At 67.4% G+C, this 14,655-nt stretch overlaps 2 protein-coding genes across 6 annotated transcripts in view; both read left to right on the top strand.

Annotated features, from left to right (window-relative positions):
• Positions 1 to 10,531, top strand: part of ABCA2 (ATP binding cassette subfamily A member 2) — a 36,584-nt gene extending 26,053 nt beyond the window's left edge. For all 3 annotated transcript variants that reach the window (XM_087752551.1, XM_087752552.1, XM_087752550.1), the window contains exons 31-49: positions 81 to 294; positions 471 to 576; positions 966 to 1,077; positions 1,490 to 1,550; positions 1,807 to 1,981; positions 2,067 to 2,182; positions 2,453 to 2,600; positions 2,838 to 2,961; positions 4,106 to 4,238; positions 4,430 to 4,547; positions 4,686 to 4,864; positions 5,179 to 5,320; positions 5,660 to 5,794; positions 6,028 to 6,131; positions 6,408 to 6,500; positions 6,762 to 6,864; positions 7,019 to 7,156; positions 7,419 to 7,625; positions 7,887 to 10,531. In XM_087752551.1, coding sequence (XP_087608677.1) covers positions 81 to 294; positions 471 to 576; positions 966 to 1,077; positions 1,490 to 1,550; positions 1,807 to 1,981; positions 2,067 to 2,182; positions 2,453 to 2,600; positions 2,838 to 2,961; positions 4,106 to 4,238; positions 4,430 to 4,547; positions 4,686 to 4,864; positions 5,179 to 5,320; positions 5,660 to 5,794; positions 6,028 to 6,131; positions 6,408 to 6,500; positions 6,762 to 6,864; positions 7,019 to 7,156; positions 7,419 to 7,625; positions 7,887 to 7,922 — 2,444 coding nt within the window. In that variant the 3' untranslated portion in view covers positions 7,923 to 10,531. The remainder of the gene's footprint in view (positions 1 to 80; positions 295 to 470; positions 577 to 965; positions 1,078 to 1,489; positions 1,551 to 1,806; positions 1,982 to 2,066; positions 2,183 to 2,452; positions 2,601 to 2,837; positions 2,962 to 4,105; positions 4,239 to 4,429; positions 4,548 to 4,685; positions 4,865 to 5,178; positions 5,321 to 5,659; positions 5,795 to 6,027; positions 6,132 to 6,407; positions 6,501 to 6,761; positions 6,865 to 7,018; positions 7,157 to 7,418; positions 7,626 to 7,886) is intronic.
• A 239-nt stretch (positions 10,532 to 10,770) lies between these two features.
• On the top strand, positions 10,771 to 14,636 carry CLIC3 (CLIC family member 3). Of its 3 annotated transcripts, XM_009471514.2 has the most exons (6): positions 10,856 to 11,022; positions 11,865 to 11,974; positions 12,369 to 12,494; positions 12,623 to 12,729; positions 13,028 to 13,203; positions 13,566 to 14,636. In XM_009471514.2, exons 1-6 carry the CDS (start codon positions 10,987 to 10,989, stop codon positions 13,725 to 13,727), a joined length of 717 nt encoding a protein of 238 aa, XP_009469789.1. In that variant the 5' UTR covers positions 10,856 to 10,986; the 3' UTR covers positions 13,728 to 14,636. The 3 variants fall into 3 exon arrangements, with proteins under 3 accessions (XP_087608679.1, XP_009469789.1, XP_087608680.1); XM_087752553.1 differs by having other exon boundaries at positions 10,771 to 11,022; positions 12,369 to 12,729; XM_087752554.1 differs by lacking the exon at positions 10,856 to 11,022 and having other exon boundaries at positions 11,835 to 12,494.
• Positions 14,637 to 14,655: the final 19 nt, after the last annotated feature.

The following is a 14,655-nucleotide window of genomic DNA, read 5'->3' as shown; positions in this document are numbered from 1 at the left end:
TCAGGCTCTCACCCCCACGTTGTCCCAGGCAGCCGGGGCGGGCAGGACCCTGGCTGTGAGCTGCCCTCTCTGCTCCTCAGAGACCGTGACCTCAGCCCCTGCCCTGCCCCGCATCGTCCATGAGCCCATCAAGTGCACGTGCTCCATGCAGGGCACCGGCTTCTCCTGCCCCAGCGGCGTGGGGGGCCACCCCCCGCAGATGAAGGTGGTGACGGGGGACATCCTGGCAGACATCACAGGGCGAAACGTCTCCGAGTATCTGCTGTACACCTCGGACCGCTTCCGGCTGCACAGGCAAGAGGGGAGGCTGGGAGGGTCTGCCCTGTGCCCTGGAGCAGGGGTGGGGGACTGGGGACTCGGGGACACCAGCCCGGGGTGCTGATGGGAGCCAGGAGCACGCTCGAGCATGGCCCTGCTCCCGGAGGCAGAGGACAGCGGTCACAGCTTCTTGGTGGTGCCTTGTCCCACAGGTATGGGGCACTCACCTTCGGCAACGTCCAGAAATCCATCCCGGCCTCCTTCGGGGCCAGGGCTCCTGCCACAGTGCGCAAGATCGCCGTCCGGAGAACGGCCCAGGTGGGACCGCGCTGCGCCCCAAGGCAGCTGGGAGATGGGTGGGGAGGAGAAGGGGGCAGGCAGCGCTGCCTGCACGGCAGGGACCCCTCACCCACAGCTCTGCAGCAGCGCTCTCCACCGAGGAACCTGGTGGGGCTCTCACCCCCTGGGGTGCTTGGCAACGCCCACCCCAGCGGGTCTGGCCCAGCATGGTCAGCAGTGGCCTGCTCCCCCCACAGCTGTGAGCATGGGAAGCCCTGTGGCTGTCCCACCCCACCCCACCCCACCCCATCCCATCCCATCCCATCCCATCCCATCCCATCCCATCCCATCCCATCCCTCCCTTCCAGTACATCTGCCGTGGGCCAAGCTCTTTTGCCACCTCCCACCATTCTTCTCTGCTCCTCCAGGTCTTCTACAACAACAAGGGCTACCACAGCATGCCCACCTACCTCAACGCTCTCAACAATGCCATCCTGCGAGCCAACTTGCCCAAGAGCAAAGGCAACCCTGCTGCCTACGGTGAGGGCCTGGAGGCGTTTAAGGGCAGAAGCGCATCAGGAACAGCTTCAGGGCATGGTCCAACCAAGCTCTAAAGTGCAGTGTCCCCCCTTGGGTCAGGCAGGCTAGTGCCCAGTTGGGGCAGGGGGGTCACACACCTTGGCTAGGAGATCTGAGCTAGGCAGAGCTCTCTGAGGTCTGGGCTGGGGCAGAACGTCCCAAAGCGGTGCCTGAAGGCACCTGGGCTTGTGACCTGTCCGAGGATGCTCGCTGCCAGCTGGTGAGGGAGGGCTTGGCCTCGAGGTCCTTGGTTGCTTCAGACAGCTCAGCTCCTGCCGAGCTGCAGGGAGGGAAGATTTTCTGGCTGGGGGCAAGATTTTCCGTCCTGAGCCGGCTTTCACGCTCCCATATTTCTTCTTGGGCCTTCCTGCAGGCATCACAGTCACCAACCACCCCATGAACAAGACGAGCGCCAGCCTGTCCCTGGATTACCTGTAGGTTCAGGGAGCGGGGTTGAGGGAGGGAGGCCGTCCCGTGGAAGGGAGGGAGCTCCTCACCGCGGTTGGCAGGGGAATGCCGAGGTTTCTGCCCTGCAGGCTGCGTGGTGGGGGACCGGGTGGCTGTGACGCGGGGGTCCCTGTGCCGTGCCCTGCCCTGTGCACAGCGACTGTCCCACGCCAGGATGGGTGGCCCTTCCCCAGGCGGCTGAGGGTGATGGGGTCCCTGCTCTCCTCCTTGCTCCCAATGCAGGCTGCAAGGCACAGACGTGGTGATCGCCATCTTCATCATCGTGGCCATGTCCTTCGTGCCAGCCAGCTTTGTGGTGTTCCTGGTGGCCGAAAAGGCCACCAAGGCCAAACACCTGCAGTTCGTGAGTGGCTGCGACCCTGTCATCTACTGGTTGGCCAACTACGTGTGGGACATGGTGAGCAGGGCACGGGGCCCCAGCGGCCGAGCCCCCAGGGCTGGGTGGGTGGGTGGGCAGTCACAGAAGTTTCTGTCTTCTCCAGCTGAACTACCTGGTGCCAGCCACGTGCTGCATCATCATCCTGTTCGTGTTCGACCTCCCGGCGTACACCTCTCCCACCAACTTCCCTGCTGTCCTCTCCCTCTTCCTGCTCTACGGGTACGTTGCTCAGAGGGGTGGTCAGGAGGCACCGGTGGGTCCCCCCAATGCGCTGTCCGCGCCTGTGGGTGCCTGGGCAGGATCTGGCCCCGGGGCTGCCCATCTGGCTGATGTTCTGCAGCTCCTGTAGCTGCCGGGCTGTGAGGGCTGGGGTGGGAGAGCCCGGGGGGGACGGGGCTGGGAGATGGGCGATCCCAAGGCTTGACGGTTGGCGCTGCCCGGTCCCTCTCCTACCACGCTGACGTGCACTCCTGCCGCTCGCCTTCCCAGCTGGTCCATCACCCCCATCATGTACCCTGCCTCCTTCTGGTTTGAGGTGCCCAGCTCCGCCTACGTCTTCCTCATCGTCATCAACCTCTTCATCGGCATCACAGCCACCGTCGCCACATTCCTGCTGCAGCTCTTTGAGCACGACAAGGTAGGGAATTTACGGCTCTGGCTGGGGCCACCAAGAAGGGAGAAGCTGCCATCGGGTCGTGGGACAGCTCAGGCTGGGAGGGACCTCAGGACGTCTCTGCTCCAAACTCCTGCTCCCAGCAGGGTCAGCTATGAGACCTGACCGGGCTGTATCTTGGTGGGGATCCTGATCCTACCATGCGCTCGCGGTCCTCAGGGGTGTTTCTGATGGTCGTGTCCTCTCTGCCCGTCCTCACAGGATCTGAAGGTGGTGAACAGCTACCTGAAGAGCTGCTTCCTTGTGTTCCCTAACTACAACCTGGGCCATGGCTTGATGGAGATGGCCTACAACGAGTACATCAATGAATACTATGCCAAGATCGGTATGGCCTCTCGTTCCCTTCTTCCCTTGCTCCAGCGCATGTGGGTCTGGGGGGCACCACGGAGCTGGCACATCTCCTCCGCCTGCCCTGTGGGGCTTCTCGAGGCCCCGAGCAACCTGGAGCAAAAAGCCAGGGGATGTGAACCAGACTGGGGCGCAGGAAGAGACATGGTTGAGGGTCAGCCGTGGCGTGGTGCCAGTGATGCTGCAAAAGGTTCCCTGGGCCATCCTGAATAGCAGCCCCACGGGGAGAGGAGGTTGTGAGCCCTGGCAGAGTTGTGCGTTTTTGCTGCTGTTGCACATTGCCTGTGGTGGGGCCATGGTGGGGCTGTGGTGGGCTGTGGTGGAGCCATGATGGGCTATGGTGGGTCATGGTGGAGCCGTGGTGGGGTCATGGTGGGCCATGGTGGAGCCGTGGTGGGGCTATGGTGGGCCATGGTGGAGCTGTGGTGGGCCATGGTGGAGGCGTGGTGGGGCCATGGTGGGCCATGGTGGGCCATGGTGGAGCTGTGGTGGGCCATGGTGGAGGCGTGGTGGGGCTATGGTGGGCCATGGTGGGCCATGGTGGAGCTGTGGTGGGCCATGGTGGAGGCGTGGTGGGGCCATGGTGGGCCATGGTGGGCCATGGTGGAGCTGTGGTGGGCCATGGTGGGGCTGTGCTGTGATATGAGGGATGGGGACTGCAGGGGCTCTTTCCTTCCTGACGTGGTCTCTCGCAGGGCTGCGCTGCCCAGCCAAAATGAGCCTTTTGCTACTCACAGCTTCAGCTTGGCCTCCAAAAGCTCTTGCTGCTCTCTGCTTCTCAAGCAGCTTCTGTGTATAACCTAGGTGCTCCTGGCATCATGAGGGGCAATTTTGGGGCCGGATCTGGCAAATCCATCCAATACCCGCTCTCAGTTGGGTTGATTCATCCTACTGAGGTTGAAAAGTTGCAAGATGATTTCAACAGCACACGTGCTACGAATGGAAAGCCTTGCTGTGAGCAGCCCTGGCGCCAGCAGCGCCGACCTGCTCAGGCAGCTGCGGCAGGGGAGGGGACAGGGGAGCAGGACAATGTCATTGTCACAGGCCAGCTCAAGACCTATGACCAGGTTGTCCCAATGGGAAGGTGTCCCCAGCTGCTCTCTCCTCTTCCTCCCACTCAGGGCAGTTCGATAAAATGAAATCACCCTTCGAATGGGACATCGTGACGCGGGGGCTTGTCGCCATGACAATTGAAGGCTTCGTCGGCTTCTTCATCACCATCATGTGCCAGTACAACTTCTTCCGGAAGCCCCAGTGAGTGCGGCCGGGGGGCGGGGGCAGGCTGGGGGCTCTGGCTGTGGGGAAAGGCTTTGCTGTCGGGACCCCTTAGCTCAAGGCAGCCCCTCCAGTGGGTGTGCGATGGGGAGCTGCCCATCCCCGGCAGGGATGTGGGCGGGTGGCTCCCATGCCTGCATCCCCACCCTGCCCCGTGCACCCTCCCGCAGGCGGCTGCCTGTCTCCACCAAACCCATCGAGGACGACATCGATGTGGCCAACGAGCGGCACCGTGTCCTGCGTGGCGACGCTGACAACGACATGCTGAAGATCGAAAACCTCACCAAGGTGCGGCAGCGGGGCGGTGGGGGATGCGCCGGGGCTGCAAGGAGACACCTCGGAGCCGTCCCATCTGAGGAACGTGGGTCGGGGCTGGGGGTCCGGGTGCCTGCCAGCGGGCTGAGCCCGCATCCCCTGCCCCACCAGGTGTACAAGTCCCGCAAGATCGGGCGCATCCTGGCTGTGGACCGGCTGTGCGTGGGCGTGCGGCCCGGGGAGTGCTTCGGGCTGCTGGGCGTCAATGGCGCGGGCAAGACGACCACCTTCAAGATGCTGACGGGGGACGAGAGCACCACGGGCGGAGAGGCCTTCGTTAACGGGCACAGGTCAGGCAGCACGGGCTGGGTGGGAGGTGGGGACTGCCCGCTGTCTTGGGGATAGGATGGGTCTGCTCAGGGGTCTCCTAAGATGAAGCAGCGTGAGTCTGCCTGTGTGGCTCTGCGGGACTCTGCAGCCCTGTGTCCTGCTGGGCTGGCCATCATCTGGGGTGGCAAGTGACACCAGCTCTCGGCCAAGGCTGTGTTGTGGGTTACCTGGTAGAAGATGCTCCAGTATTAACGCGTGTGAAAAGGGGGCGAGCGACGGGGTGCTCCCAAAAAGCAATTCCTTCTCCCCACGGCCCCTCCGTCCTCTTCTGCAGCATCCTGAAGGAGCTCCTGCAGGTCCAGCAGAGCCTGGGCTACTGCCCCCAGTTCGACGCGCTCTTTGACGAGCTGACGGCCCAGGAGCACCTGGAGCTCTACACCCGGCTGCGTGGCATCCCCTGGAAGGACGAGGAGCGGGTAGGGCTCTGGGCGGGCGATTGCCAGCGCCTGAGGGCTGGCGCTGTGCCTTGGGAATGGCAGATCACTGGGCACCAGCAGGGACCGAGCTGGTGCTGCTGCCCTCAGGGCAGTGCCGCCCCGGTGATATGCCCATGGGTGCTGGGGCACATGCGCTCACAGGCCCTCACTGACACTCGTGGCCGTGCCAGGGGCTGCCATGGGGCTCCCCTGACTGGCACATCACTTGTGGTCCCCTTGGCAGCAGGCCTGTGCCGCGGAGCCCAACTGCTTGCCCGCCACCAGCTCTGCCAGCCCTGTGGCCATGGCAGGGTGACGGCAGCCCCCCGCGCCTTGCAGGTGGTCAAGTGGGCGCTGAAGAAGCTGGAGCTGACCAAGTACGCTGACAAGCCCGCCAGCACCTACAGCGGAGGCAACAAGAGGAAGCTGTCCACAGCCATCGCGCTGATCGGATACCCGGCCTTCATCTTCCTGGTGCGCCCCGGGCTCCAGCGCCCTGCCCGCGGGGTCCTCCCACCCGCTGTGTCCCTGGGGCTGGCGCTGGGCTAGGGTGGGGAAATGACCCCGGGTGGGAGCTGCCTGACCCCAGCTCAGCCACGAGTGTCCTGGGGTGTGGGATGGTGTCCTGAGCTGGGCTCAGGACAGGGAGGGGGTCGCGGGGTCCCCCCCGGGGGCTGACATGTCTGAGGGTGCTGTCCGTCCCCCAGGATGAGCCCACCACGGGGATGGACCCCAAGGCACGGCGCTTCCTCTGGAACCTCATCCTGGATGTCATCAAAACGGGTCGCTCCGTGGTGCTCACATCTCACAGGTCTGGGGGGCTTCTGGCTGCACCCGCGATGCTTCCGGGCACCTGGGGTGCTGCGTGGGTGGGAGAGGGCTCTGTGGTCCCCAGGGGATGGCATTCGGCAGGGGCACGGGGAGCAGAGGGAGCCTGGGACACCTCTGTTGCCTTCTTCCATCCCTGGCGGTGGGGCCACAGCACCCGGGTGATGGCCAGGGGAGCTCGGCTCCCCGCCTGCCCCAGCCGCGGCCCCTGGCACTGTCCCCCCATGCCACCCTGCTGAAGCCTGCCCTGTCTCCCCAGCATGGAGGAGTGCGAGGCGCTCTGCACCCGCCTGGCCATCATGGTGAACGGGCGGCTCAAGTGTCTCGGCAGCATCCAGCACCTGAAGAACCGGTAAGAGCCCGGTTGGGGGTCCAGCACCCCGTGTGCGCTGCGGGGTGGGAGGGGGCCGGGTCCCCATGGCAGGGTGACGGTGTGGCACCCACAGCGAGATGTCAGCCCTTCGTGTGGGTGCTGCTTTGGAGGGTGGCCAGGGGACGGGCTCGCTCGGGTGACAGCAGCTGCCGGAGAGCATCGTCTCCTTCTGTGGAGCTCCTTCCCCGCAGAGGTGCCAGCAGGGGGCGGGTCCTCACGGGGTCCCTTGTCCCCGTGCAGGTTTGGAGATGGCTACATGATCACGGTACGCACCAAGTCCAGCCTCAATGTCAAGGAGGTGGTGAGGTTCTTCAACCGTAACTTCCCCGAGGCTGTCCTCAAGGTGAGCTCCCTGTGGTGGCGGTGGCGGTGGTGTCCCCTGCCTCGGGGCACCAGCAGCCTTCATCCCCCAAGGGACACCTCTGTGGGACCCGCCGCGGGTGACAGGAGGGGGTCTGGGAGCAAGGGCTCGGGTGTCACATCCCTGTCCCCTGCAGGAGCGGCACCACACCAAGGCCCAGTACCAGCTGAAGTCGGACCAGATCTCGCTGGCACAGGTCTTCAGCAAGATGGAGCAGGTGGTGGACGTGCTGGGCATTGAGGACTACTCCGTCAGCCAGACCACATTGGACAACGTGAGAGCGGGGACGACACGGGCGGCTGGATGCTTGTCCCCAGGGAGGGTGGCCATGCCTGGCAGGGGTGGCTGTGCCAAAGTGCCTGGCAGAAACCACCTTTGGGACGGGAGGTGGAGCTAGGTGGGGGGCACAGTGGCGGCCACAGCTCAGTGGGATGCGCTGGGGTCTGTCTCCAGCGGCGGGGATGGCAGGCGAGGGGCAGCTGGGGGTGGAGGTGCTCACAGGGGTCCTTCACAGCCTCTTGCCCCTTCCCCCCCAGGTGTTTGTGAATTTTGCCAAGAAGCAAAGTGACAACTTGGAGCAGCAGGAGACGAGCCCCAGCTGCGCCCTGCAGTCGCCCCTGGAGCGCCTGCTGAGCCTGCTGCGCCCCCGGGCCGCCCCCACGGAGCTGCGGGCCCTCGTGGTGGAGGAGCAGGAGGACCTGGAGACCGATGACGAAGGCCTCATCAGCTTTGAGGAGGAGAGGGTGAGAGGTTGTCCCCTGATTCTGGCATCCCTGATCCCAGCTGTGTCCCTGCCACGGCGCACCGGGGCTGGGTGCCACGGCACCGGATCTCATCCAGGGAAGGGGACATGGTGGGGCCAGGGATGGACCAGAGAGGGCTCTCTGGGAGGGGCGGCTGCTCCCTCCCCAGGCCGGATCCTGCCCCCAGCAGCACTGGGTGTGCTGGGCAGAGCGGGCAGCCCCTGCCCAGCCCCTGAGCCCTGCCCGTCTCTGTGCCTGCAGGCTCAGCTCTCGTTCAACACGGACACGCTGTGCTGAGACCCCGGGGGCAGCCATGTCCCCCGGCTGTGAAGCCTGCGAACCCTTTTGGCCTCTCCCCTCCCTTTGCCTCGTTGAGCGGAGCTGCCGCGGCCGGAGGCAGATGCCAGGGAGGACGTGGTGGGTATGGCGCCAGCCTGGATGGACCTCGCGAGCCACCGCCCACTGGATGGCCTTTGTCCCCTTCAGCTCTGGGGCAGTGTCACTGCATGGTGCCGAGGGCCACTGCCCTTGGCCGGCTCGCCCAGCCAACGCGGGCCAACGGACAGAGACTGGGAAGAGAAGGACGCGGCTTGGCGCCAGTGCTGTGGCTCCGCACACTGTGTGGCGGGGACGAGGCCTGTGAGCGGTGCCTTCAGTTGGACACCCATGTTGCACCCACCCTGGGGACCCCTGACTGCGGGGACGCTCCCCCGCCCCGGCACTGGCACCACCCCTGCCTGGCCCTGGCAGGGCTGGAGGAAGGACGGCTGCTTTCACCTTGTTCCCATCACCCTGGCTTGGCGCTTGCCCTTGGCACTGTGGGGGGCTCGGAGTCCAGTGCCATGGGGGCAGGAGCTCCTGTGCTTCAGCCCGGATGGATTTCTGGCACTGATGGGATGGCACCGGCGCCCTCCAGCCCGCCCAAGGCGGGGGCCTCAGCCCCGCTGGTGCGTCCTGCCCACCCGCGCTGCTGCCAGCTAGGGGGTCTGGCCGTCCCGGCCCTGCCACGCGTGTGCCGGGCACCTGGTGCCGTCCCTGGGGCAGGGCAGCGGCGCCCCTGCAGAGGGGCACGCGGTGGGGCAGAGGGGTATTTCACAGGGTATTTCACACGCTGGCACCAGCTGCTTCTCCCCTCTGCCCCCAACCACGTCCCTCCTCCCAGAGCCCCTCACCCTACCTCCTGCCTGCCCTCACCGCCCGCTTCCCCCACCACAGGCCATCGCTGCGGCTGTGCCACCTTTCTGCTGTGTCCCCCTCCTTTTTCCCCTTGCCCTGGCACTCGCTGCTCAGTGGCCAGCCCTGCACAGGAGCCACCTGCACTGGTATCTTACTGTTGGGTCACTGGTGGTACTGGGGGTTGCTGCACCCCTTTTGAAGCTGGGAGTGGGGTGGCCTTGAGCTATGAGGACAAGACGGCCCGGCTGGGCGCCGGTGCAACCTGGCAGGGGTGCCCGGGATGGAGGGGAAGATGGACTGAGGTGGTGGGGCTGGCAGTGTCACCAGGGGCTGGCAGCATCACCAGGGGCTGGCAGCGGGCACCCCCTCGGCCAGCAGTGCCCCTCCTTTCTGCAGAGGGTCCTGCCGCCTTGTCACCCACGGGGGCCGTGCCCAGCACCCCCAGCTCAGCAGCACCCCCAGCCCACAGCTGTGCCCAGAGGCGGGGTGACGGCAGGGCCGGTGACGCTGACCCTGACCACCCACCCCTGGGTGCCCCAGGCTTTTGCAGCGCAGTCCCCCCCTCCTCCCGGGAGCACCCAGGGCTGAGTGCCCCCTGTGCGCCCCGCTGCCCTTTCCGCCTCCCTGGCACGGGATCGGCCGGAGGCCCCGGGCCGGCTCCTGCCCACCAGCGAGCGGGCAGCACCGGGCCCCCAGCGCGCTGCCGTGGGGCAGCCCGCTGCGTGGGGAGGAGGACGGGGGCAGCCCTGGCCCCACTTCAGGGCGCAGGGGCAGACCCGGGTGGCAGCTGACCCTCTGCTGTCCCCGTGCCCCCCGGTCTCGCCAGTCCTGTATGCCACCAGCTATAGATTGTGATACAATATACAGTATTTTCAATAGGGGAAAAACTGGGGGGGAGATAAGCTCTATTTTCAGATTTTTCAGACCATATTTTTTTTAACGGCATACTGGAAACTGGCTGGCCCTGGGGGGGTGGATGGCACGGGTGGGCAGCCCCCACCTGGGGTGCCGCCTGGGCACGCTCCCTTCCCAGGTGGGCGCTGGGGGCCAAGCCAGCTCGGGGTTAGCCCTGTGTCACCAGGGAGGGGGGACGGTGTCACCTTTGGGTGCCCAGCTGTGACCTCCATGGTGGCACCCTCGGGGCACCCCAGGGCGGGCACGGTGCCGTGCTCTGGCCAGGGCTTTGTCCTCACCCCGCACCCTCCCTGCTGCCCTGCCGCTCAGGGCTCCGGGGGGCACCGGCACCCCGGGCACAGAGCCCTCCCCTCCGCAGAGCTGCCCCCACCCGCTGCCATGCCTCCATCCCCACCCTCGTGGCTTTCCAAGGTCGGGGAGACGCTTTTGTGCCCGGGGCACCCTCGCCCGCGCAGCCTGGGTGGCCGCAGCGGCCTCCCCGCCCTGGCCCCGGGGCTGCCCAGGGCACAAACCCCGCTGGGGGCACCCCGCGGGTGGCAGCGGGGTGGGAGCGGGAGGGCATCGCCCCAGGGCAGGGGTGGCTGCTGCCTTAACACCATTCGCTTCGTTGAGTTTGGCCCCGCTTCCCGCCTCGCCTCCCTCTGCACGTCCTTGGCCACCAGCCGCAGGCACAGCGCCGGTGCCATGCACGGCCCCGGGCACGGGGCACCCCGAGGGGTGGGGACGCCTTGGAGGAGCCTGTACATTGCAAGCAAAAGAAACAAAAGATGAAATGTGAAAATAATGATCGTTTTAAATAAAAAATAATAACTGGAGCCAGCGAGGCTGCGTGGTTGCTGGTGGGCAGGAGTGCTGGGGCTGGGGGACCGGGGAGGGACCGGGCCGGGCAAGGGGCGAGGAGGGGCTGACGGTGCCCCGGGGTCGGGGTGCTGGGCACAACACAGAGCTGCACCCAGCATTTGGCATCTTCCAGGGCGGGTGGTGGGGCTGGCAGGGGGTCCGAACCCCTGCAGGGCGCAGGAAGCGCAGGCAGGGCACCAAGGCAGGAGCGGCCGCAGCTGGCGATGCTGTGAGCTGCCCTTGCCAGACCCAGGCTGGCAGCAGCAGCGGGGGCCGGGGCCCCACAGCAGGGCGTCCCCGGCTGCGCCGCGGGGCCAGGCGTGGGTGGGAGCGGGTGCACCCCAGGGAGGAATGTGGGCTGGGACAGGCCGTGGTTCCGGCACGGGCACTCGCGGCACAGCCACCACTCAGCCAGCAGCCACCACCCAGCATGGCCGAGAAACCCCAAATCCAGCTCTTCGTCAAGGTGAGAGGGGTCAAGGGGGCCTGGGGTGCCCCGGGCCGGTGGCCACCTCCGGCAACCACCCCGGCACTGCTGGGCTGGGGTGGCCCGGCCGCCCCTGCCCACCGCAGATGTGGGGCCCTGGGCAGGCAGCGGGCAGCTCGGGGCTCTCCTCCAGGGCACAGCAGGCTGCTGCCTGCCCCGTGGGCATGGGGGGCTGCGGGTGCTCAGCATGGGGTGGTGGATGGGGTGCACCCCAGCCTGCCCAGCAGCACGGCCACCGCAGCATCTGCCTGCCTGCACCTGCCGGGCCCTTCCTGGCCACCGCCCGGCCGGGGCAGTTTGTCCGGCTGCACAGGGCAGGACGGGGCCTGCCTGGGATTGCGCCTGGGGGTGACGGGGCAACCAGCATCGCCATCGCCTTCCTCCGGCGCAGTCCCTGCCGTGCTGGGCTGTCCCCTTCCACAGCTGCCCCCGGTGCCACCGCGGTGGCTGCTCCTGAGCCCTGGCCCGCTCGGCACTGTGGGGCTGGGGCAGCCTGGGGCCCCCCGGTCCCCCGGGGGTGCCAGGGCCAGCACCCACCGTGCCACGCAGGCTGCTCCAGGGTGGGGCGCCGAGGCCCCAGGAGCAGGCGGGGGCCCCAGGAGCAGGCGGGGGCCAGGAGCTGGCACCCTGCCCGGTGTAGCGGGTGCCACGGGCTGCCAGCGCTGCTCGCCAGCCTGCGGCCAGCCCAGGCTTGGCCAGGGAGGGTGGCACGCGCCCTGCCACCCTCACCCTGTACCCACCGGGGCTGCCTGGCCAGTGCTGCCCCCACCGTGGCCGTGCCAGGGCGCAGGGGCAGCTGAGCTCTCCCTCTCGGCCCGCAGGCAAGCGAGGACGGGGAGAGCGTGGGCCACTGCCCCTTCTGCCAGCGGCTCTTCATGGTGCTGCTGCTCAAAGGGGTGCCCTTCACCCTCACCACCGTGGACGTGAAGAGGTGAGTCGCGTCCCCCGCTCACCGCGGGGCCACAGGGGTTGCCAGCCATGGGGTCAGGGCCACGGGTGGGGTGGGACAGCCTTGCCCTGGCCCACTGCTGGGGGAGGTGGCAGGTCCCCAACACCTTGGGAAGGGGTGCGAAGGGTGGGCATCGTGGGACACATGGTTGTACCCCCCAGCTGCCCACCGCTGCCTGAGGGAGGTCAGTGGGCATTTTCCAGGGCAGAGCTGCCATGGGCACACAGAGAGGCAGGAGCAGCCTGGGGGCACCACCTCGTCCCTTTGCCCACGACACACGTGCGCGCACACACGCACACACACACACGCGCGTGTGCGGTGCCCTGCAGAGCCCCGGGCACCGCCGGGCATCAGCGCCTGTCCCCGTCTCCCACAGGGCGCTGGACGTGCTGAAGGACTTCGCGCCGGGCGCCCAGCTGCCCGTTTTGCTCTACAACGGCGAGCCCAAGACCGACACCGTCACCATCGAGGACTTCCTGGAGGACAAGCTGGGCCCCCCCAGGTCAGCGGCTGGCGCTGCCCCGAGAGGGGGCAAGGGGCCAAAGGGGGGCAGGACAGGCTGGGGGGGCGGGCAGCACACGAGCCTGCCGGCCCCCGCCTCCTTCCTCAGCTGTGCCCATGTCCCTGCAGGTTCCCCAGCCTGGTCCCGCGGTACAGGGAGTCGAGCCTGGCCGGGAACGACATCTTCCACAAGTTCTCCACCTTCATCAAGAACCCGGTGCCTGCCCAGGACGAGGGTGAGGAGCTGGGTGGGGGGACACCCCATGCAGCCGCTCAGGTGGCACCCCCTCGAAGGCCGGGCAGGTCACCCCGAGCCCCTCCAGCCCTCCCCTGCCCCAGGCCACGGCGGGGCCTCTCCAGGCACTGCCCCTCCCCAGGAGTTCAGCGTGGCGGTGCCAGGGCTCCCCTGGGAGGGCAGGGGCCGGTGCCAGCCCGGGCACAGGGCTGGGCTGGCAGGAGGCCGCGGCAGAGCTGTGGGGCCCTGTGCCCGCCGCGGGGCCGTGCCCTGACCCAGCGGTGCCGCCCTCCCCGCAGCGCTGCAGCGGAGCCTGCTGCGGGCCCTGCTGAAGCTGGACGAGTACCTGAGTGCCCCCCTGGAGTACGAGCTGGCCGCGGACCCCCACCTCCGGGCCTCCCGGCGCCGCTTCCTCGACGGGGACCAGTTGACGTTGGCTGACTGCAACCTGCTGCCCAAGCTCAACATCGTTCAGGTGAGAGCGGGCACCCCAGTGCCGTGCCCTCCCCTTGCCCTCGCTCCTCCATGTGCTCTCACTTCCCCGTCGCTGCCTGCAGCAACCCCCTGCTCCTTTGCCAACCCCTACAGCGCCCCGGTGCCCCCCGGCACCCCCTCCCCACGGCCCCTGCCCAGCACGGTGCCTTCCCACACATCTCTCTCCCCTCTGCATCCCCTGCCGGGTGCCACCCCTTGTCTCAGGCAGCACCAGAGATGTCCCCTGGCCCCCTGCCACCCTTCCTGGCTGGCTCCTGCCTGTGAATACCGGCCGCAGGGCTCCCCTCGGCACACCACATGCAAACGGGGCTGGGCAAGGGCTCACCCCGTTTCTGCCTGCAGGTCGTGTGCCAGCATTACCGCCGCTTCGGGATCCCCAAGGACCTGCGGGGCGTGTGGCGCTACCTCAACAGCGCCAGCGAAACCAAGGAATTCAAATACACCTGCCCCAACAGCGAGGAGATCATACAAGCCTATCGCTCCGTGGTCCGGTTGCCGCAGTGAGCCGGGCACGCGCCCGGGCGGGCGCAGGGCCAGGGTCGGGCAGCAGGCCAGCGCCCGCCCCGGTCCTGCTGCGACCACCACAGTCCTGCCTGCACGCACTTGGAAGGGCAGAGCGCATGAGCTGTGCCCCTGGCATCCAAATTCCCCCAGCTGGCACCCCTGCCCGAGGTGCCGGCAGCAATCTGCGTCGCACTAAGCCCACAAACGCGTTCTCGCCTCTTGTGCCACCCTCTCTGCCCGGCCAGGACCCCCTCGACCTGCCCTGCGGTCCCTTGAGCATCAGGACAGGTGCAGGGGAGCCACAGCCGCGAGCGCCGTCTGTACCAAAGCTGGGCAGCGCTGAGGGCAAGGGCGGGAGCTGGGGAGGAAAAGCTGCCCGGAGCAGAGGGCTGCGGGGCAGAGAGGGCAGCGCGCTGCAGCAGGCAGCCCTGCAGCCTCCCTCGGAGGCACACGGTGCCGCCCGCCAGGCCAGCGAGCCGGGGCAGGGCCGTGCCGGGGCAGCAGGCACCGCAGGGTGCCCCCAGGAGCTGCACCCGGTGAGGGGAGCCCGCCCCGCCACGGCAGCGCCCAGGGGATGGAGCCGGCGGGACGCTGCGGGTGGCGGGCACGGCCCAGCCGTCGCCCTGGGCGAGGGGAGCCAAGGGCACCGTCCCTCCCCCCCGAACCTGCCGTGAGGGCGCTCTCAGGAGCAGATTTGGGAGGGGGACAGGGGTGAAGCGGGGCAAGTCCAAGCCATGTATCAGAGCTCCCAGAAATCAATAAAGGCTTTGCAAGCAAGACAAGTGTGAGTCAAGCGACCAGCCCCAGCAGCTCTCCTCCCTCGCAGGACTTCACACCAGCCTCCCAGTCCTCTCCCAGTGCCTAGCAAGGGCTGGGACCATTCTCCCAGCTCTGCAGGGGGGGTGGGGAGGCTCCAACCACTCACCCA

This window comes from Nipponia nippon, unplaced genomic scaffold (assembly GCF_047370975.1).
Source record: "Nipponia nippon isolate SJK-2023a ecotype South Korea unplaced genomic scaffold, ASM4737097v1 scaffold_16, whole genome shotgun sequence".
Lineage (NCBI taxonomy): Eukaryota > Metazoa > Chordata > Aves > Pelecaniformes > Threskiornithidae > Nipponia > Nipponia nippon.
The sequence above is the reverse complement of the archived record's forward strand: the minus strand, read 5'-3'. Positions and strand labels throughout refer to the sequence as shown.

What these genes read in the sequence shown, in the direction of transcription:
- CLIC3 (XM_087752553.1), top strand. Translation starts at nt 10,908, where the DNA reads ATGTGGGCTGGGACAGGCCGTGGTTCCGGCACGGGCACTCGCGGCACA. An exon ending in AAATCCAGCTCTTCGTCAAG is followed by an intron (nt 11,023 to 11,864) that starts GTGAGAGGGGTC and finishes CTCGGCCCGCAG; the next exon opens with GCAAGCGAGGACGGGGAGAG. An exon ending in ACCACCGTGGACGTGAAGAG is followed by an intron (nt 11,975 to 12,368) that starts GTGAGTCGCGTC and finishes CGTCTCCCACAG; the next exon opens with GGCGCTGGACGTGCTGAAGG.